This window comes from Salmo salar, chromosome ssa08 (assembly GCF_905237065.1).
Source record: "Salmo salar chromosome ssa08, Ssal_v3.1, whole genome shotgun sequence".
Taxonomy (NCBI): Eukaryota; Metazoa; Chordata; class Actinopteri; order Salmoniformes; family Salmonidae; genus Salmo; species Salmo salar.
This window is the reverse complement of record NC_059449.1, coordinates 3,650,159-3,673,627: the sequence shown is the minus strand read 5'-3', so window position 1 is coordinate 3,673,627 and position 23,469 is coordinate 3,650,159. Positions and strand designations below refer to the sequence as shown.

The following is a 23,469-nucleotide window of genomic DNA, read 5'->3' as shown; positions in this document are numbered from 1 at the left end:
AACTGTTGCATATACCCTGACTCTGCGTGCAATGAATGCAAAATGACACAATTTCACCTGGTTAATATTGCCTGCTAACCTAGATTTATTTTAGCTAAATATGCAGGTTTAAAAATATATACTTCTGTGTATTGATTTTAAGAAAGGCATTGATGTTTATGGTTAAGTACAGTTGTGCAACGATTGTGCTTTTTTCGCAAATGCTCTTTTGTTAAATCATCCCCCGTTTGGCGAAGTTGGCTGTCTTTGTTAGGAAGAAATAGTATTCACACAGTTCGCAACGAGCCAGGCGGCCCAAACTGCTGCATATACCCTGACTCTGTTGCAGAGGTGACACATTTTCCCTAGTTATAAGAAATTCATGTTAGCAGGCAATATTAACTAAATATGCAGGTTTAAAAATATATACTTGTGTATTGATTTTAAGAAAGGCATTGATGTTAATGGTTTGAGCAACGTGTACCTAAGCGATTATATGCAACGCAGGACATGCTAGATAAACTAGTAATATCATCAACCATGTGTAGTTAACTAGTGATTATGATTGATTGATTTGTTTTTTATAAGATAAGTTTAATGCTAGCTAGCAACTTACCTTGGCTTCTTACTGCATTCGCGTAACAGGCAGACTCCTCGTGGAGTGCAATGTAAAGCAGGTGGTTAGAGCGTTGGACTAGTTAACCGTAAGGTTGCAAGATTGAATCCCCGAGCTGACAAGGTAAAAATCTGTCGTTCTGCCCCTGAACAAGGCAGTTAACCCACCGTTCCTAGGCCGTCATTGAAAATAAGAATGTGTTCTTAACCTCTTACATCTAGACATTCCGCTAGCGGAACACCGCTCCAATATCCAATGATTGGGCGTGGTGCGAAATACAAACTCCTCGAAAATCCGAAAACTTCCATTTTTCAAACATATGACTATTTTACACCATTTTAAAAACATGACTCTCCTTTATCTAACCACACTGTCCGATTTCAAAAAGGCTTGACAACGAAAGCAAAACATTAGATTATGTCAGGAGAGTACCCAGCCAGAAATAATCAGACACCCATTTTTCAAGCTAGCATATAATGTCACAAAAAAATTTACTAAATTACTCACGATTAAAACGTTCACAAAAAAACATTACAATTATTTTAAGAATTATAGATAGAGAACTCCTTTATGCAATCGCGGTGTCCGATTTTAAAATAGCTTTTCATCAGAATGCACTCCCAGGACTTCTACTTCAACAACAAATGTTGGTTTGGTTCCAAATAATCCATAGTTATATCCAAATAGCGACGTTTTGTTCGTGTGTTCAAGACACTATCTGAAGGATAACGAAGGGTGACGCGCGGACACGTATCGTGACAAAAAATTTCAAAATATTCCATTACCGTACTTCGAAGCATGTCAAACGCTGTTTAAAATCAATTTTTATGCGATTTTTCTCATAAAATAGCGATAATATTCCGACCGGGAGTCGTTGTTTTCATTCAAAGACTGATAATCTAAAATGGACTCTTCACGTGCACGCGTGCGCCCGTCTCATTGTTCTCAGATTGACCACTATCCAAATGCGCTACTGTTTTTCAGCCACGGCCTGCAAAGTCATCATTCAACGTTCTGGCGCCTTCTGAGAGCCTATGGGAGCCTAAGAAAGTGTCACGTTACAGCAGAGATCCTTTGTTTTGGATAGAGATGACAAAGAAGGCCAAGAAATGGTCACACAGGGTACTTCCTGTACAGAATCTTCTCAGGTTTTGGCCTGCCATTTGAGTTCTGTTATACTCACAGACACCATTCAAACAGTTTTTGAAACTTTGGAGTGTTTTCTATCCAAAGCTACTAATTATATGCATATTCTAGTTTCTGGGCAGGAGTAATAACCAGATTAAATCGGGTACGTTTTTTATCCGGCCGTGAAAATACTGCCCCCTATCCATAACAAGTTAACTGACTTGCATAGTTAAATAAAGGTCTAAAAAAAACCGGCCAAATCGGCGTCCAAAAATACCGATTTCCGATAGTTATGAAAACTTGAAATCGGCCCTAATTAATCAGTCGACCTCTAGTTGAGTCAGTATAAATGTATGTGCATATTATGTGTGAGTGAGCAAATGATGGAGTGAGTCTTTGTGTGTGTGTGTGTGTGTGTGTGTGTGTGTGTGTGTGTGTGTGTGTGTTGGAGTGACAGTGTGTGTGTAGGGCCCTGTGAGTCGTATTGTTTGGGGATAGAAGCTGTTCAAGAGCCTGTTGGTGTCAGACTTGTTGCACTGGTACTTCTTGCCGTGGGGCAACAGAGAAAATAGTCTATGGCTTGGGTGGTTGGGGTCTTTGACGATTTTCTGGGCCTTCTTTTCACACCTCTTGATATAGAGGTCCTGGATGGCTGTGATGTACTGGGCTGTCCGCAAAACCCTCTGTTGCGCCATGTGATTGAGGGCCGTGCTATTGCCATACCAAGCAGTGATGCAGCCAGTCAATATGCTGTCAGTGGTACAGCTGTATAACCTTTTTAGGATTTGAGGGCCCATGCCAAACTTTTTCAACCTCCTGAGGGGAAAGAGGCACTGTCTTGCCTTTTTCATGACTTTGCGTGTGTGTTTGGACAATTTTAAGTCTTTAGTGATTTAGACATCGACGAACTTGAAGCTGTCTACCTGCTCCACTGCCGCCCGGTCGATATGGATGGGGGGGGTGCGCTCGCCCTCTGTTTCCAGTAGTAGTCTATGATCAGCTCCTTGGCCTTGCTGACTTTGAGGGAGTTTTTTTACATTTTCTTTTACCCCTTTTTCTCCCCATTTTGTGGTATCCAATTGGTAGTTAGTCTTGTTTCATCACTGCAACTCCCATACGGACTCGGGAGAGGCGAAGGTCGAGAGCCATGAGTCCTCCGAAACACGACCCAACCAAGCTGAACTGCTTCTTGACACAATGCCCGCTTAACCCGGAAGCCAGCCACACCAATGTGTTGGAGGAAGCACCGTACACCTGGCGACCATGTCAGCGTGCATGCGACCGACCCGCCACAGGAGTTGCTAGAGCACGATGGGACAAGGACATCCCTGCACTCCAACCAGGATCTCTAGTGGCACAGCTAGCAACTGCGATGTAGTGCCTTAGACCACTGCGCCACTCGGGAGGCCTGAGGGAGAGGTTGTTGCTCCTGCATCACACTGCCAGGTCACTTACCTCCTCCCTGTAGGCTGACTCTTCGTCGCCGGAGATCTGACTTACCACCGTCGTGTCGTCAAAGAAATAGATAATGGTTTTGGAGTCGAGCGTTGCTACACAGTCGTGGGTGAACAGGGACTACATGAGGGGACTAAGCACACACCTCTGTGGGGCCCCTCTGTTAAGGATCAGTATGGTGAAGGTGATGTTGCCTACTCTCACCACCTGGGGTCGGCTTGTCAGGAAGTCCAGATGTTCAGATCCAGAGTCCTAAGCTTGGTGACGAGGATAGGGCTGCTGATTTAGGATCAGTTTTGCCTTTAAGATCACAAACAATATTACACAGACCGAGCGATCTGATCCCAGATCAACACTCCTAATGTGAGACACTTTATGAATACAGGCCCAGAGTTTGATTCTATTTGCCTAGAGTTTACAAAGGATATGACTGCCATCTACTGCATAGTATTATGTACTGTATATGGGATTCAAGTGTATGGTAGTCCCAGCAGTTTTTCCATCTGTTACAGAACAGTTAATCACCAGCCTAGACTATGACCAGTGGTAGAAACGGGAAAGGGAACCCTCCAATGCAAAATCCTTGGATTCAATGTAAAAATGCATATTTTACATGCCAAAATGATTACAATCCCGGACCCAGGTTCCCCCTGGGATGCCGAATATGAACCTAACAAGTTCAGAGCTCTACAGTGCGAGTACTTCACTCGCATTTGCCCCTAAAAATAGATATGTGCGAACCGAAAAAATGATTTACGAGCACAGTGTGCGAGTAAAGATTACAACCTTTCGTAATAAATTTTTTCCCCGCTGCTAATTGTTTAAAAACTACAAGTCCCGCATTCCACAAGCGGCATGCGCCAACCACATTAGAGTTTTCTGTGATGACGCAGTCCATTCAGAGAGAGAATGGTGAACAACACTGGAAAATAGTATCGGTATAGGCTATAAGTTAACGTGCAGACATCGCTAAAAATGAAGCCCATTTTATTTTAAGCGAAAAACAGACGAGGAGAAAGAGGAATCCGGCGAGGGGGATTCACAAGGTTCAACTAATGAAGCCTCTTCACAAGGTTTACCTGAGGCGGCTAATGTTGACATGGCGGTTAACCTGTTAGGGCTAGGGGGCAGTATTGACACGGCTGGATAAAAAACGTACCCGATTTAATCTGGTTACTACTCCTGCCCAGTAACTAGAATATGCATATAATTATTGGCTTTGGATAGAAAATACCCTAAAGTTTCTAAAACTGTTTGAATGGTGTCTGTGAGTATAACAGAACTCATATGGCAGGCCAAAACCTGAGAAGATTCCATGCAGGAAGTGGCCTGTCTGACAATTTCTTGCCCTTCTTGATTATCTCTATCCATTACAGAGGATCTCTGCTGTTACGTGACACTTCCTACGGCTCCCATGGGCTCTCAGAAGGCGGTAAAAAGCTGAATCGTGGCTTTGCAGGCTCTGGCTGAAAAAAAGTAGCGCGTTTGGGTAGTGGCTTGTTACAGTACTGTGAGACTCAGGCGCGTGCCCGCGTCGACCCCATGCCTTGTTTTCTTTCATCTGTTTACCTAAACGCAGATTCCCGGTCGGAATATTATCGCTTTTTTACGAGAAAAATGGCATAAAAATGGATTTTAAACAGCGGTTGACATGCTTCGAAGTACGGTAATGGAATACTTAGAAATGTTTTGTCACGAATTGCGCCATGCTCGTGACCCTTATTTACACTTCGGATAGTGTCTTGAACGCACGAACAAAACGCCGCTATTTGGATATAACGATGGATTATTTTGGACCAAACCAACATTTGTTATTGAAGTAGCAGTCCTGGGAGTGCATTCTGACGAAGAACATCAAAGGTAATCAAACTTTTGTAATAGTAAATCGGAGTTTGGTCAGGGCTAAACTTGGTGGGTGTCTAAATAGCTAGCCGTGATGGCTGGGCTATGTACTCAGAATATTGCAAAATGTGCTTTCACCGAAAATATATTTTAAAATCGGACACCTCGATTGCACAAAGGAGTTCTGTATCTATAATTCTTAAAATAATTGTTATGTTTTTTGTGAACGTTTATCGTGAGTAATTTAGTAAATTCACCGGAGGTTTGCGGGGGGTATGCTAGTTCTGAACGTCACATGCTAATGTAAAAAGCTGGTTTTTGATATAAATATGAACTTGATTGAACAAAACATGCATGTATTGTATAACATAATGTCCTAGGTGTGTCATCTGATGAAGATCATCAAAGGTTAGTGCTGCATTTAGCTGTCTTCTGGGTTTTTGTGACATTATATGCTAGCTTGAAAAATGGGTGTCTGATTATTTCTGGCTGGGTACTCTGCTGACATAATCTAATGTTTTGCTTTCGTTGTAAAGCCTTTTTGAAATCGGACAGTGTGGTTAGATTAACGAGAGTCTTGTCTTTAAAATGGTGTAAAATAGTCATATGTTTGAGAAATTGAAGTAATAGCATTTCTAAGGTATTTGAAAATCGCGCCACGGGATTACACTGGCTGTTGCGTAGGTGGGACGATTTCGTCCCACCTAGCCCAGAGAGGTTAACGTTAGGGATGCTGAGAACAACGTTAGTGAAGCTACCGTGACCCCCGCTGGCACTTCAACATCCACTGTAGCCGGTGGAGGGAGAATATATAGATTCAATGCGAATTGGCTCAAAATGTTCCCTGGCTAGAGTTCGAAAACAACGTCATGTTCTGCAAATATTGTAGAGGGCAGAAACTGGCGGGCAACTCCTCCTTCGTGTCAGGAAACCCGCATCTGAAAAGAGATAACATCTCGCGGTGGCATCCAGTGCAGAGATCTGTACCTGTTGAGACAGGAGAAACCATCAGGCACGGTGTCAGCAGCCTTGAGGAGGCAGGTGCTGCTGTCTGAGGAGGAGAAGAGGAGGCAGCTGAAAATAAAGATAAACATCGCATACTTCATTGCGGAAGAAGAACCTTTCGTCAAATTTGGGCCGCTTATCAGACTCCACCAAAAAAACGTAGTTGAAATTAATCCCACATACGACAATGATGTAAGATGTGAGGAGATGATCGGTCAAATTGCTGACATTAGGAGAGAGAGCCTGTCAGCGAAGCTGAAAGCCGCATAGTATCTTGCCGTTCTAATAGACGGAGACACTGATATATCTAACACCGAATGCGAGATTGTCTACGTATGCTTGTTGGAGGATGGGAAGCCAGTCAATCTCCTGGTCGGACAACAGACCCTTGAACTCTCATGCCATTGGTAAGTTGTTCGTCTTTATAGGCTTTATTCTTGTGTAAAGTTGAATCATTATTCATAATGGAGATAATTTAGTTTGTCAGAAGTACTTTTGTATAATTGTTTTTTTGTGTTGTCATTCGAGGTGTTTTGGATGCCACCAAGGCCACATTTCGTGCTGTTTGCCCAGAGGAGGATGGAGAGTCATGGATGAAGTAGTGCATCTCCTTCGGGGCAGATGGTGCCTCCGTGAACATGGGCTACCGTGGGGGAGTGATTGCCCACCTGCAGAGAGAGGCAGGGGGGCATATTATCCCAATCCACTGTATGTCACATAGAGAATGTATTTGTTACAAACCTATGATTTAGTTTTATTTGCTTGCAGAGAATGTTGAACAATACTGTGTGTGTGTGCGATAAGTGCTGGAATGGTAAATACCACTGAATTATTGTTTTCTGTTGGCACAAGAGACGGGGGGAAGGAGACGGTGAATTGTTAGGAAGATTCTGTTCTGACTTTCACAGACTAGAGCTGGCAATATTGACCATTCAGAAGAAAGAGCCAAAGGTGTCTGTCATGTACGATCTTCTGAATCTGATATGGAAGACGTATCACTTCAGCGGAAATTCCTAACGGGAGCTCTATGTTCTCAGGCAAGAGCTCGGTGTGGATATTTGCACACCGTCTAGCGTCAAGGGAACTCACTGGATCCCCCATGTCCACAGAGCCCTCAAAGTGTTCCTACGGCATGGACAAGACAAGGACCTTGCAACTGACGAAGGCCAGTACTCCGTTGTTCTGCAGTACATGGAGTACCTGGCCGTAGCATCGACAACAGCGGAAGTTCAAGGGCAGGCAAAGAAGGTCAGTTTTACACAGGAAATGTAATACCACACAAGTTTTAAAAAATAGGTTCAAGACTCAAATTAACTTTCAGAATCAAGTCATTTACAGGTGACAGTTTATTTACTCACTACTTAACAGATAAAGCGGGATATGGAGAATGCACACTTTTGTGTATTCTGCTATTTTCTTTCAGACATGTTTGAGGAGCTATCCTCACTTAGCCTCACCCTGCAAAGGAATGACCTGATCCTCCCCCAAGCCACACCAGAGTTGAGGAAGACCATGACCAGACTGGAAGCACTAAAGCTTAGGGCAAAGGCAGGAGGCATGCTGGAGAAGATCCAGACCATGCTTGCTCAGCAGCAGGGTGATTCCAGGTGTGTTAGGATGAGAGCTTGTTAGGATGTAAGAGAAATCGATGATTAAAATCGATGATTAAGACAGATTCTCAGTGTGAGAATCAATGTATTCGTTGCCCAATAGAACAATTTGAGGATAAGGAGCGAAATGCAGTGGAGAAGTCTTAAATTTATTTTTTATGGGAGACAGGCAAATTTCATTGTGTGTTGGTGTGTGTGTGTGTCTCTCTGTGTGTGTGTGTGCGTGCGTTATTTCTGTTAAAGGGAATAACACTGAAGGGGAATCTGAAAGGCTTCACGGACCTCACCAATCCCCAGCTGAAGCAGCACATGGAGGCGGCCATCAACATCGGCGTGGATGATCTCAAAGCCAGGTTTGGTGGTTTGCTGAAAGATGAGGTGTCCAGACCCCAGTGGTCTTTCAGAGTGCTAAACCCTGACACATGGCCAGAAGACCAGGCCAGCCTTCTCACCTTTGGCGATGATGGTGTGGCATACCTAATGAGGCATTTCAAGGAGCCTCTAGAGAGGTAACAATTTATTTGACACTGCATTGCCATATGAGACAATGTTATGTTTGCATATCTGCAAACTCACTTGCTCTGTTCAATCCTGCAGATCGGGGTGCAACATGGCTGCAATCCAGGATGAGTGGCAGGGGCTGAAAATCCTGGTCAGCCACAATTTCAAGGATAAGTCCTACAGTGGCCTGTGGGAGACCATGTTGACAAAGGACCCCTACAGGCACGAATACAAGGTAGATGTCAAGGGGTGAGTGTAGCTGGTGCATGGAAGTCAGGCGCAGGAGAGCAGAGATGAGTGGATAAAGCACTTTACTTAGGCAATCATCTGAACAGAACGCAACCGCGTCACAAAAACAAATGCCCAAAGAACAAGTAAGGCAGCACAAAGGACAAAACCCAAGTACAAAGTACCGGCTGCCACAAAGCACGGGTAATAAAACAAAACCCGGCGCTAACCAGCCGGAAGCGTGCCAACCTCGACAATAAACAATTTCACACACAGATATGGGGGGAACAGAGAGTTAAATACACAACAAGTAATGAGGGAAATGTAAACCAGGTGTGTGGGAAAACAAGACAAAACAAATGGAAAATGAAAGGTGGATCAGCGATGGCTAGAAGACCAGTGACATCGACCGCCGAACGCCGCTCGAACGAGGAGAGAAACCGACTTCGACGGAAGTCGTGACAGTACACCCCCCCTTGACGCCCGGCTCCAGCAGCGCGCCGACACCGGCCTCAGGGACGACCCAGAGGGCGAGGTTCAGGGAGATCCGGACGGAGACGGTGGAACTCCCGCAGCATTGAAGGGTCCAACACGTCCTCCACCGGGACCCAGCATCTCTCCTCAGGACCGTACCCCTCCCAGTCCACGAGGTACTGAAGGCCCCTCGCCCGACGCCTCGAATCCAGTATGGCGCGAACGGATAACGCCGAGACCCCCTCGATGTCCAGAGGTGGCGGAGGAACCTCCTGCACCTCAGACTCCTGGAGCGGGCCAGCCACCACCGGCCTGAGGAGAGACACATGGAACGAGGGGTTAATACGGTAATCAGGGGGAAGCTGTAACCTGTAACTCACCTCGTTCAGTCTCCTCAGGACTTTAAATGGCCCCACAAACCGCGGTCCCAGCTTCCGGCAGGGCAGGCGGAGGGGCAGGTTTCGGGTCGAGAGCCAGACCCGGTCGCACCGGGGCCTCACTGCAGTGATGGTCTCCGCTGGCTTTCTGGCGCAGCACGATCCGCTGGAGGTGAACATCGGCGGCGTCCCATGTCTCCTCCGGGCGCCTGAACCAGTCGTCCACCGCAGGAGCCTCAGTCTGACTCTGATGCTACGGCGCCAGAACCGGCTGATACCCCAGTACGCACTGGAAGGGGGAGAGGTTAGTGGAGGAGTGGCGAAGCGAGTTCTGAGCCATCTCGGCCCAGAGCACAAACGCCGCCCACTCCCCCGGCCAGTCCTGGCAATAAGACCGCAGAAACCTACCCACATCCTGGTTCACTCTCTCCTCCTGCCCATTACTCTCGGGGTGAAAATCCGAGGTAAGTCTTATCGAGACCCCCAGATGTGCCATGAACGCCCTCCAGACCCTCGAAGTGAACTGGGAACCCCGATCAGACACTATATCCTCAGGCACCCCGTAGTGCCGGAAGACGTGCGTAAACATGGCCTCCGCAGTCTGTAGGGCCGTAGGGAGACCGGGCAGAGGAAGGAGACGGCAGGACTTATAGGAACGATCCACAACAACTAGGATCGTGGTGTTTCCCTGTGATGGGGGGAGATCTGTAAGGAAATCGATCGACAAGTGCGACCATGGCTGTTGTGGAACGGGTAAGGGGTGTAGCTTACCTCTGGGCAGGTGCCTAGGAGCCTTACACTGGGCGCACACTGAGCAGGAGCAAACATAAACCCTCACGTCCTTAGCCAAAGTGGGCGACCAGTGCTTCCCACTCAGACAGCGCGCCGTCTGACCGATGCCTGGATGACCAGAGGAGGATGATGTGTGGGCTCAGTAGATCAGCCGGTCACGGACAGCAGACGGAACGTACAGTCGCCCAGTGGGACACTGGAGGGGAGCGGGTTCTGCACGTAGCGCCTGCTCAATTTCCGCGTCCTGCTCCCACACTACCGGCGCCACCAGGCAGGAGGCCGGGAGTATGGGGGTGGGATCCATGGGCCGCTCCTCTGTGTCATACAGCCGGGACAGTGGATCTGCCTTCACGTTCTGGGAACCTGGTCTGTAAGAAAGGGTGAAAATAGAACGGGTGAAAAACATGGCCCGCCTTGCCTGGCGAGGGTTCAGTCTTCTCGCTGCCTGGATGTACTCCAGATTGCGATGGTCAGTCCAGATGAGAAAAGGGTGTTTAGCCCCCTCAAGCCAATGCCTCCATGCCTTCAAGGCCTTGATGACAGCCAACAGCTCCCGGTCCCCAACGTCATAGTTTCGCTCCGCCGAGCTGAGCTTTCTCGAGAAGGCACAGGGGCGGAGCTTCGGTGGCGTACCCGAGCGCTGAGAGAGCATGGCTCCTATCCCAGCCTCGGATGCGTCCACCTCCACTATGAATGCCAAAGAGGGATCCGGATGGGCCAGCACGGGAGCTGAGGTAAACAGAGCCCTCAGGTGACCAAAAGCCCTGTCCGCCTCAGCCGACCACTGCAAACGTACCGGTCCCCCCTTCAGCAGTTAGGTAAAGGGAACCACTACTTGACCAAAACCCCGGATAAACCTCTGGTAGTAATTGGCAAACCCTAGAAACCGCTGCACCTCCTTTACCGTGGTGGGAGTCGGCCAATTACGCACGGCTGAAATGCGGTCACTCTCCATCTCCACCCCTGAGGTGGAAATGCGGTACCCTAGGAAGGAAACGTACTGTTGGAAGAACAGTCATTTCTCAGCCTTGACGTACAGGTCATGCTCCAACAGTCGACCAAGTACACTGCGCACCAGGGACACATGCTCGGCGCGTGCAGCGGAGTATATCAAAATGTCATCAATATACACCACTACACCCTGCCCGTGCAGGTCCCTGAAAATCTTGTCTACAAAGGCTTGGAAGACTGATGGAGCATTCATCAACCCGTACGGCATGACGAAGTACTCATAATGCCCTGAGGTCGTACTGAACGCCGTCTTCCACTATTCTCCCTCCAGGATACGCACCAGGATACGCACCAGGTTGTAAGTGCTCCTGAGATCTAGTTTGGTGAAGAAGCGCACCCTGTGCATTGATTCAATCGCAGTGGTGATAAGAGGTAGCGGGTAACTGTACCTCACAGTGATCTGATTTAGGCCTCGATAGCCAATACACGGGCGCAGACCTCCCTCCTTCACAAAAAATAAACTCGAGGAGGCGGGTGAAGTGGAGGACCGAATGTACCCCTGACACAGGGATTCGGAGACATATGTTTCCACAACCTGCCCCTCCCTGTCTCCGCCTGTGACAGGGGATACACGTGACTCCTGGGAAGTGCGGCGCCTACCAGGAGATTTATCGCACAATCCCCCCCGTCGATGGGGTGGTAATTGAGTCGCCTTCTTTTGGAGAAGGCGAGAGCCAAATCGGCATATTCGGGGGTAATGCGAACGATGGAGACCTGGTCTGGACTTTCCACCGTAGTAGCACCAATGGAAACCCCTAAACACCTCCCCGAGCACTCTCACGACCACCATGTGAGAGGCCTCCGTTGCCATGAAACAGTGGGGTCATGACAAGTTAACCAGGGTATGCCTAGCACCACAGGAAATGCAGGAGAGTCAATGTGGAAGAGACTGATTCTCTCCGTGTGACCCCCCCCTGCTTCACCATCCCCAGAGGAGCAGTGGCCTCGCTAATCAACCCTGACCCTAATGGTCGACTGTCTAAGGCGTGAACTGGGAAGGGCATAGCCACTGGAACGATGGGGATCCCTAAACTATGGGCGAATGATCTGTCTATAAAATTCCCAGCAGCGCCTGAATCGATGAGCGCCTTATGCTGGGAATGCGGGGAAAACTCAGGAAAAGTAACAAACAAAAATGTGTGCAACAGAGGGCTCTGGGTGAGAATGGCACCTTCTCACCTGGGGTGACGCCAGAGTGCCCTGCCTGCTGCCTCGACTCCCAGAGGGACCAACCCGGCACCGACCGACAGTGTGACCTCTGCGGCCACAGATGGTGCATGAGACGGATCCTCCTCCGGTCTCCCTGAGTGCAGCACCTCCCAGCTCCATGGGCATCGGAGCGGTGGTGCTGGGGGATGGAACCGACAGACCCCACTCTGGACGTCCGCGGGTAGCCAGCAGGTTATCCAGCTGAATGGACAGGTCCACCAGCTGTTCGAATGTGAGGGTGGTGTCCCTGCAGGCCAACTCTCGACGGACGTCCTCGAGCAAACTGCAGCGATCATGCTCGATCAGGGTCCTCATGTTCCATCCCGCGCCGGCGGCCAGGGTCCGAAAGTCCATCAAATTCCTGGGCGCTCCTCGTCCCCTGCCTCAGATGGAAGAGGCGTTCACCCGCCGGTCTACCCTCGGGCGGTGGTCGAAGACTGCCCGTAAGCGGCGGGTGAAATCCTCGAAATGGTCCAACGCCGCATCTCCTTCTCCCCACACGGCGTTGGCCCACTCCAGGGCTTTCCCCGAGAGGCACGAGACGAGGGCGGACACCTTCTCATGGCCCGAAGGAGCCGGGTGGACGGTTGCCAGGTAGAGATCCAGCTGCAACAGGAAACCCTGGCAGTGCAGAGCCGTCCCGTCGTACTCCCGGGGAAGGTCGAGACGAATCCCACTGGGACCGGGTAAAGGTGGGGCGAGTAGTGGAGACCCTGGTTGTGCTGGTGGAGGTGCCCGAGGAACTCCCTGTCTCTCCCAGTGGTCCATGGTTTGGACAACACGGTCCATGGCGGCGGCGAGATGGTGGAGCATTGCCGCGTGCTCCCGGACGCGGTCCTCGACCCCTATACCTGGGGCACCTGCTCCTGCTGACTCCATATTGTGGGTGTGAAATTCTGTCAAGGGGTGAGTGTCGCTGATGCATGGATGTCAGGCGCAATAGAGCAGAGATGAGTGGACAAAGCACTTTACTTAGGCAATCATCTGAACAGAACGCAACCGCGTCACCAAAACAAATGCCCAAAGAACAAGTAAGGCAGCACAAAGGACAAAACCCAAGTACAAAGTACCGGCTGCCACAAAGCACGGGTAATAAAACAAAATCTGGCGCTAACCAGCCGGAAGCGTGCCAACCTCGACAATAAACAATTTCACACACAGACATGGGGGGGAACAGAGGGTTAAATACACAACAAGTAATGAGGGAAATGTAAACAAGACAAAACAAATGAAAGGTGGATCGGCGATGGCTAGAAGACCGGTGACGTCGCCCGGTTTAGATAAACTCTTACCATTAACTTAAATGAAATTAAAGATATAACCTTTTCCCTAGAACATGCTGGACTTGTGTGCAGCTTATGCTGGTGCCTCAGATTTCAGCCGCCCAGTGTGAGCTAGGCTTCTCTGCGCAGAACCGGATTAATAATTCGACAAGAAGCTGCCTTGGGGTCTCCACCACCGAAGACCTGATGAGGATCAGTCTGGAGGGGCCTTCTGTCAAGGAATTCGATCCAACTCCTGCCATGGACCGCTGGCTGACCTCTAAGTGTGCCAGACGGCCAACATACAAAAGCAGCTGGACAACTGATATCCTTTGAGTCTAGTAGGCAGGGGTCAACGGGTGATTTTGGTAGTATGTGCTGTTCCACAGATGTGTGTCCCTTAGTACACGCACTCACACTCACACATGCAGTATAAATATGTATGTAATAAATTGTTTGTTAATAAACTCTGTATTGCATTTTTCACTGTGCTCCTAAATTTCTTTGTGTGCTCCTACATTTTTTCATTTAGGAGCGCATGTACTCCTTGGGAAAAAAGTTAGCGTAGAGCCCTGAAGTTAGGACATGTTATGTCATGCTACAGTTGAAGTCGGAAGTTTACATACACTTAGGTTGGAGTCTTTAAAACTAGTTTGTCAACTACTCCACAAATTTCTTCTTAACAAACTATAGTTTTGGCAAGTCGGTTAGGACATCTACTTTGTGCATGACACAAGTAATTTTTCCAACAATTGTTTACAGACAGATTATTTCACTTATAACTCACTGTGTCACAATTCCAGTGGGTCAGAAGTTTACATACACTAAGTTGACTGCGCCTTTATACAGCTTGGAAAATTCGAGAAAATTATGTCATGGCTTTAGAAGCTTCTGATAGGCTAATTGACATCAATTGGAGGTGTACCTTTGGACGCATTTCCAGGCCTACCTTCAAACTCAGTGCCTCTTTGCTTGACATCATGGGAAAATCAAAAGAAATCCGCCAAGTCTGGTTCATCCTTGGGAGCAATTTCCAAATGCCTGAAGATACCATATTCATCTGTACAAACAATAGTACGCAAGTATAAACACCATGGGACCACACAGCCATCATACCGTTCAGGAAGGAGATGCGTTCTGTCTCCTAGAGATGAACACACTTTGGTGCGAAAAGTGCAAATCAATCCCAGAACAACAACAAAGGACCTTGTGAAGATGCTGGCGGAAACAGGTACAAAATTATATATTCTCATTAAAACGAGTCCTATATCGACGCAACCTGAAAGGCCACTCAGCAAGGAAGAAGCTACTGCTCCAAAACCGCCATAAGAAAGCCAGACTACGGTTTGCAACTGCACATGGGGGCAAAGATCGTACTTTTTGGAGAAATGTCCTCTGGTCTGATGAAACAAAAATATAACTTTTTGGCCATAATGACCATCGTTGTGTTTGGAGGGAAAAGGGGGAGGCTTGCAAGTTGAAGAACACCATCCCAACCGTGAAGCACGGGGGTGGCACCATCAAGTTGTGGGGGTGCTTTGCTACAGGAGGGACTGGTGCACTTCACAAAATAGATGACATCATGAGGAAGAACAATTATGTGGATATATTGAAGCAACATCTCAAGACATCAGTCAGGAAGTTAAAGCTTGGTCGCAAATGGGTCTTCCAAATGGACAATGACCCCAAGCATACTTCCAAAGTTGTGGCAAAATGGCATAAGGACAACAAAGTCAAGGTATTGGAGTGGCCATCACAAAGCCCTGACCTCAATCGCATAGAAAATTTGTGGGCAGAACTGAAAAAGCGTGTGCGATCAAGGAGGCCTACAAACCTGACTCAATTACATCAGCTCTGTCAGGAGGAATGGGCCAAAATTCACCCAACTTATTGTGGGAAGCTTGTGGAAGGCTACCTGAAACGTTTGACCCAAGTTAAACAATTTAAAGGCAATGCTACAAAATAGTAATTGGGGCACCTGACCCATTGGGAATGTGATGAAAGAAATAAAAGCTGAAATAAATCATTCTCTCTACTATTATTCTGACATTTCACATTCTTAAAATAAAGTGGTGATCCTAACTGACCTAAGACAGGGCATTTTTTTACGATGATTAAATATCAGGAATTGTGAAAAACGAAGTTTAAATGTATTTGGCTAAGGTGTATGTAAACTTCCGACTTCAACTGTATGTTCTGACATTGGCAAAAAAAATTCTATCCATCTCCACCATTTAGCTCAGCAGCCACCAGCACTAATGCCTGTCATGATCTTGTTGACAATAAATCACTGCAGCAAAGCAACAGTCCATGACCTGATAGTAATGGCAGGTCACCTAGAACCACATCAACACCTCTCTATGGTAGGCCTACTGAGACATTACTCGCTCTCACGCTTTCGCCCTCACTCACGCAGTTGTAGGCACACATGCAATATCAACAGTGACGGAGAGTAAATGGCTGACCGATATCTGACTAATGACCAACTAGTGTCAGGGGTTAGGGTTAAGGGGGTGAGATTGTCATTATTGAGTCAGAGGTCAAAGGTGAGACTGAAAGGGGATGGAAGGTTAGAGTCTAACCAAACCTACTGATGAAACTGTTGGATAGGAAAAAACTGGAGTGTGCGTTTGTGCATGTGGGATAGAAGGGGAAACTTTCCAGAGGGCCTTATTGTGTGATCATTCTTTTTAGAGATAAGATTCAAGTATAACCCCACAGGGGTTTAACTGACCCAGATTTTGTGCTCAGTGCTTTTTGGTCCAGGAGTAGGTCAGGGACTCTGGCCCTTATAATTTAATCTTATCTACCCAATGTGACAATTCAATATTGATGTTTATTAATCCACAGTTTCTCACTGGAACATCGCCACCATGAATTACGTGCTATAGTGTTGTTTTAACATTGACTTCTGAGTAATTGCTACGACACTGACTTGGGTCCAGTCCTCAATATAAACTTAACTGTTTTTCTAAGAGGAAGCTACTCTTTTCTTAAACTTCCATCTTCAGGCTGAGCAGATATCATTTGTCTTTATTTCTCATACGGACTAGTGGTGTTGAGTCTATTTGCAGTAGTGATAGGCCTCCTTTGGCTTTCAGCCTGGTTGGAGCTTCAAGCCATTTCCCACGATCCTGTTTTCTCACAGTTCATAGATAAGGGGACCTTTGTCAATAAAAATAAAATATATAAATATTTTTCTTTTGTATATACCTTGTGTTTTTCATAAACCTTTTGGCTATTTTACTTCCCAAATCCCCTGTGAAATAAGACAAATGAGAAAACAACCATTCTTATAAAGGGAATTGTTTGAAACTGCACTTGGAGAAATCTATTAAATTCAATGTAACATCCCAGTTGGGACTGCTACACTGTAGCCCCAAGGAGGAAGTAAACCTGAACAACTTCATTTATTAAACATTAACAATCTCAGGGTTGGGCAGGTTACTTTCTAAATGTAATCCATTACAGTTACTAGTTACCTGTCCAAAATTGTAATCAATCACTTAACCTTTGGATTACCTGAAATTCTGTAACATAATTTGATTACTTTCTGTTACTTTTGTATTGCTTTAAGAGGCATTAGAAGAAGACAAAAAGGATCCATTAAACATATTTGGTGTGTCATCATAGTGGTCTCTGACTTATGGTGAGACTCACTCAGGTGGATCAAACTTAAACTTGCACCTTTTTTCAATTCTAAATTGAATGTCATTGAGAAAACAGAAAAGTGTCAAACAATTTTTTTCGCAAACCTTTTTGAATTCAAAAGTAATCCAAGCAATAATCATGTAGTGTGTCCCAATTGGCACCATACAATACAATACTACATGGGGATTTTGGGAATGCTACTGGAATTTTATAACCTTAGGACGAATCAATGAATGGTGTTGATGTGTTGTAGGAGATGTGGATGACTCCGTGGCTAAGCAGGCCTACCAGGCTCTGTTTGTACTCTTTTTGTACAAACCCAACGACCAGAGGTACTGGAACTTCTCCAATGACGTCATCCGCAGATCCAGAGAGGACTTTGGCTATGCCTACGCACCCAACGAAAAGGTGTGCTATAAAACACACACACACACCTGCCGATTGACCCTGTCCGGAGTGCCAGATGGGGTGGCCTTTGTACCTTTGGGACTATTCCATTGGTTCCATTGTGCCAGGCAAGCTCAATTAAGCACAGCTAAAAGATTTGACCGATTTCCAAATACTATTTAGAACCCGGGCCAGGTACTTAGCTACTATGTTTAACTGTATATATACTGTACACTCTTAGAAAAAATGGTGCAATCTAGAACCTAAAAGAGTGCTTCGGCTGTTCCTGTAGGTGAACCCTTTGAAGAACCTTTTTTGGTTCCATGTAGAACCCTTTCTACAGAGCGTTCTACCTGGAACCCGAAAGGGTTCTACCTGGAAACAAAATGGGTTCTCCTATTGGGACAGCGAAGAATCCTTTTGGAACCCTTTTTTATAAGAGTGTATATACAGTATATGTAACTCTCTGTTTCTTAACTGTTTGTCCAATGGCAGGTGTCGGTCCTGGCAGCCATAGCCCATGACTCTGTATGGCTGTACGCTCAGGCTCTGAATGAAACCCTGGCGGAACACGGAGACCCATACGATGGGTTCACCATAACTCGCAAGATGTGGAACCGAACCTTCACAGGTCAGCCATTTTGTATTATTCATTTCACCTGTATGTTATCTTGATTACTATGGCAAGTTAAGATCATGCCAGCAACTACATCCATAGACCATTTTTAAAAGGAAAATCACTTGTAAACTTCAACTTCCTGGCCCTCCTTCCTGTAACTGACATCCTTGAAATGCGCTGCGTTCAACACACAGCCTGTAATGTGCCAGAAATGTTAAGTAACCATAGATGGTCATGGTATCTTCTCCCCTGGTAGGTTATCGCCAATTACTTTGGTACAAATAAGTCTTATGAGCCAGTTGAGGGGGTCCAAGCCTACTGGCCAGGAGGGAGGAAGACTCCACCGAAGGACACACCCCCACTTAGTCTCTGCAGTACTCAGATGATAATGTTGTGTTGGGTTGATAGCTGACTCTTAACAGACCTGCTTGGGTTAGGTAGATATGACCAAAAATGCAGCTGCTGGTGAAGTTTTGTCCCATGCTTTCTGGTAATACTTTTTGTCAGTCTAATGCAATGATGTATATAAACCCTGGATTGCGGATGATATGAGAGGCTTTGAAGCCATCGGTCGGCCATATTGGCACGCCCCAGTAGGTACAGTCATCCATAGGAATTAATGGAATTCTACAGTATTTTAATTAAATGTTTCAAGGACAAAATGTATTTAAGTATTTTGATGTTGTTGTGGGGACAGTATGATTAGAAATAAAAAAATATATACTTTAAATAAGGAAAATGTGTATATGTTTCTATTTTTATGTTTAGCTCACGTAATATAATTTAAAGGTATGCATTAAAGTGTCTGTAATATAATAAATGTGGCAAAAATGAATGTAGACATTAATAAATGCATTTCTATAGCTTCCAAAAATATTTTTTGCAATGTTGGGGGAGTGCCAAGATGGAGGCAAAGTGGCTTCAACACATCACCTCCTGTTAGCAATCTAGTGTATATATAAATCATTGGTCTCATGATATACATTTATAATTTATTTAGTCATAATTTATTTCTGATCTTTATTCATTCATCAAAATACATTAATTTGATTAGTTAATTTGTTTACTTGATGAAAAACAGCAGGCAGCAGGCATTGTGGTCTGTCCTCTCCAGGCTTGTATGTCCTCATATGTCATATAAGTATTGTCACTTGACAGCACTTGCAGTGTGTTACCACACCAACAGGGGGGGCCAGAGCCCCATATATGCTCTAAAGCTGTGTCTGTTCTGTTGCTGTCTGTCCCACTTCTCTGCTCTCTGATATGCTGTGTATGGACCTGATTGCTCCGGCTACACCATAGGTCACCCAACTCCATCAACCCCGGTGCCGGCACTGTCTCCCCCAAGATTAACACAAGGAGGGAGGGAGAAAGAGAAAGGAGTGCGTCAGAGAGAGGGAGAATGACAGTGGCAGAGAGAGAGAGAACCAGAGAGAACAAGAATTGACTCCCAAAAACAGTTACACATTGAATTGTTCACTTATGCCTGCAGGACGAAAGGAAATCGTTATTTTATTCTCCACTGAAATATTACTTATTTTAATGCCGTTTTATTAAAGTCCCCTCAGCTACCTAGGTAGACCTCATAACGGTTTAGCCGGGGTTATGTAACGGGTTACGTTACAAATGGCACCCTATTCCGTACACAGTCCTGGTCAAAAGTAGTGCACTGTGAAGGGAATAGGGTGCCATTTGAGAAGTAACCAAGGTTTGTATGCTTTGTTATCAATTGTTTTCTATCTGGAATTCTCTCTGGATGGATTTGGTATATTGTCCGAAAATGTTTTCTTTGCCGTTGCTTCTAGCTTGCTTTGGCAGACGGACTCGTACATATGGCCCCTAGAAGAATGTGTGGAACTTATTGATGTTTGGGCTTTATTATATATATTTTTTAATTAGTGTTAAGACGGGATTCATGTGGAAGAGATGCAAGAATGCAAATGAGAAAGTTTTGTTTGGCCACCTGTTTATGAAAATAACACTTTTGTGCGTGTATTGATAAATGAATCCCCTTAAAGGGATGATAAAGATTAGAACGTGTAATCTACTACATTATAGATATGCAGGACATTATTGATTTACTTCTCCTTTATCTATTCAGGTGTTTATGTTAAGATGAGCAAATTTATCTTCCAAATGAGTCATGAAATGCAATAAAATCAATGTTTAATAAAAGGTTTGTTTGAAAACAGTCTATGCCACCACATATTTCGAGTAGTACCATTTGGCATTGTTGACCTGTTATCGAAGCTTATGCTACAGTGTATTTGCATATTTGTGTTGCAGAGAGGAGGATTGCTCTAGGGGAAGCTGTGGGAATCATTCCTGTTTTTTTTGGCCACCGGGACACTTATCGTTTGTCTTCTCTACAGGTACACACACGGAGAGAGAGAGAGAGAGAGAGAGAGAGAGAGAGAGAGAAAGAGAATGGTACACTGTACTACTGTGAAGGCCCTATCTGCAGCTGACGTGTAGGCATTGTCTTCACAACACATGAAGCAAGTTCTGACATTGTTTATTATGTAGAGCAAGTTTGTAGATTTGAAATTGTGTGTAAATCCCATATAATAGGTCTGGAGTATTGTTGCAGACACTGAAATGATCTAAAAGCATGAAAACAAGAATTGACAATTGTGTTCCCCTACCTGTAAATGAAGTAGATGAAATACATTTGACATCGTGTATAAAAAGCCCATTGAACAGGTGCCAGTGTTGTGACCCAGGCACAAACATGTGCATGTGTGACAGAGTGGAAATTCCAACAGTTACATATGCACTGAACTCCCTTGGAACAGGCTTTGATGTTGCTTGGCACTGTTATATAGGGTTTACATACAATAGAAAACCTGCACAGTTTCTCAACAGAAACCCAATTCAATGTTGTTCCCCATATAGTGTTAAGTGCAGGCTAAGTGCAGTAGGTCATCATGATGTTATTGACCCAGAAAGTACTTATCTTGTGACACAGGAAGCACATCATCCAGAAGAAGGTGTCTGTGATCCTATGGAGGTATAGTCCCGGTGATGTCACCATGATGGAGCACTGCTCGTCCTCGGCAGGAAAGGTGAGGCAGGGGAGGTGGAATTTGAGTCACTGGCCACGTTCCAGGCTGACTACACTGCAGATGCCTGCCAGATCTCTCAAACCTGGATACAGTAGGTGTTTAACATATCAGCTAACATCTGATGCTTGACTGCACAGTTGATGACATTGCACATTACTTTTGGTTGATGCCAAACCCCCCAAAGCCTGTATTCTCTACCGTACCACCTTACTCTCCTTTCCCAAAAATTTGCGTTACGACCATACTGAAGCAAGGGCTTAATTTTTCTATTCCTCTACTTTCTTTAACAGCATCATTTCATCATGGTACATTTTTCATTTTGCCATGACCATACTACCTTTACTATTATGAATTGCTACTCAACTTTGCACACCCACTCCTCTCAGTTACTATACCCTGTTTCTTTGTTTAACCTCTACAAGAAGGGTGTCCCTATACCGGGACGGTTGAGCTAACATGCGCTAATGTGATTAGCATGACAGTTGTAAGTAACAGCAAACTTTCCAGGACATAGAAATGTCTTATATGGGCAGAAAGCTTGAATTCTTGTTAATCTAACTGCACTGTTCAATTTACAGTAGCAATTACAGTGAACAAAAATACCATGCTATTGTTTGAGGAGAGTGCACAACAACAAAACTTTTATCACGACAACTGATTTGATACATTCACCTCTGAAGGTAAATAATGTACTTACATTAAGTACTCTTGCTCTGAATTGTCATTCTGAGGGTCCCAGAGATAAAATGTAGCATAGTTTTGTTTGATAAAATCTATTTTTATATTAAAATGTAGGAACTGGGCTCTACAGTATGAACCCCTGCTGTCTCTGGCTCCACACCCACCCTGCCCGGCCATCTAGATGTGTGAAAGTTAGTGTATAAGCTAATGATCCATCATGTATGACATTCCTGGGAGTGTGTAAACTTATGTTATATTACCATATCATTTTGTATGTTCTTGTATGTGAAAATATATCAATTGACCAATTCGGCATATTTGGGCAGACTTGCAAAATATTGTCCAGTATTGCCATGCTTTACTGGATCAATCTGAAACTTTGCACACACACTGCTGCCATCTAGTTGCGAAAATCTATATGATAAAAATAAAACGCATGTTTTTTGGTTTGTATTATCTTTTACCAGATCTAATGTGTTATATTTTTCTACATTCATTTCACATTTCCACAAACTTCAAAGTGTTTCCTTTCAAATGGTATCAAGAATATGCATATCCTTGCTTCAGGTCCTGAGACAAAGGCAGTTAGATTTGGGTATGTCATTTTAGGTGAAAATGGAAAGAAAGGGTACGATCGTAATGAAAACCACAACTAACGAGAAACAACAAACTATTCAGTTTGATGACTTTGACAAGGATCAACTAATAAAATAAACTTAGTCATGGATGCATACATTTTAAGTTTGAGAGAGAGAGAGAGAGAGACAGGACACACACTGTAGCTCATAGTAAAGTACATGATAAAGTAGATTACTGTGTGTCCATCCACGCTTCTCTGGAGTCCATCCTGGGAAATATGAAGGTCAAACCATCCTCCCACAGAACGGCCGTCTATAAAGGGAGAATTGCTTGTCCTTATTGGTAACTTTTATGATGTTGTATTTGTCCTAGCCCCCTCAGGGGAAGTAGCCCCCTCAGGCCCCACACGGACAGGGCAGAGTGTCCAGAGGGTGTGGATGCTCTGCTGGGGGCGTGCTGGAGTGAGAGGCCCAGTGACCGACCAGACTTCTCGCCCCTCAGAGTGACCGAAAAGAGACTGCCCCCGTGGGTGAGACAACACAGTCCACAATCACATATACACCCCTCTTTGCCCTCAGAACAGCCTCAATTCGTCTCCAATCTTTTCCACAGTTGTGTCAAGTTGGCTGGATGTCCTTTGGGTGAGGTGGCCATTTTTGATACACATGGGTAAACTGTTGAGCGTGAATAACCCAGCAGTGTTGCAGTTCTTGACACACTCAAACCGGTGTGCCTGGCACCTACTGTACAACCATACACCGTTCAAAGGCACTTAAAGCTGCAATATGTCACTTTTTGGGCGACCTGACCAAATGCACATAGACATGTTAGTTATAGATCTGTCATTGTCATTTAAAGCAAGTCTAAGAAGCTGTAGATCTATTCTAAGTGCGCTATGTCTATGCTTCCGTTCTTAAGTTTTGTTTTTTGCGTCTTTTACTTTCGGTTTTGTATATCAGCCTCAAACATCTGAAAATATTATATTTTTTATAATACAA

The 23,469-nt window shown here is 45.4% G+C and overlaps 1 protein-coding gene across 2 annotated transcripts; it reads left to right on the top strand.

Annotated features, from left to right (window-relative positions):
• Window positions 1-5,561: 5,561 nt before the first annotated feature.
• LOC106609988 (atrial natriuretic peptide receptor 1-like) lies at window positions 5,562-20,339 on the top strand. 2 transcript variants are annotated; one of them, XR_006770763.1, is made up of 8 exons: window positions 5,562-6,733; window positions 7,063-7,273; window positions 7,449-7,632; window positions 7,879-8,144; window positions 8,233-8,371; window positions 17,394-17,548; window positions 18,023-18,158; window positions 18,403-20,339. XR_006770763.1 is itself a non-coding variant. In XM_045722647.1 (8 exons), the coding sequence occupies exons 5-8, from the start codon at window positions 8,376-8,378 to the stop codon at window positions 19,550-19,552; spliced, it is 405 nt and encodes a 134-aa protein (XP_045578603.1). In that variant the 5' UTR covers window positions 5,562-6,733; window positions 7,063-7,273; window positions 7,449-7,632; window positions 7,879-8,144; window positions 8,233-8,375; the 3' UTR covers window positions 19,553-20,339. The 2 variants fall into 2 exon arrangements, 1 of the variants encoding a protein (XP_045578603.1); XM_045722647.1 differs by having other exon boundaries at window positions 8,233-8,385; window positions 19,449-20,339.
• Window positions 20,340-23,469: the final 3,130 nt, after the last annotated feature.

Bases quoted from the DNA above. Each gene is read 5' to 3' on its own strand.
- LOC106609988 (XM_045722647.1), top strand. The intron at 17,549-18,022 runs GTGTGCTATAAA...GTCCAATGGCAG, and splicing joins CCTACGCACCCAACGAAAAG to GTGTCGGTCCTGGCAGCCAT. The intron at 18,159-19,448 runs GTCAGCCATTTT...GCTACACCATAG, and splicing joins GTGGAACCGAACCTTCACAG to GTCACCCAACTCCATCAACC.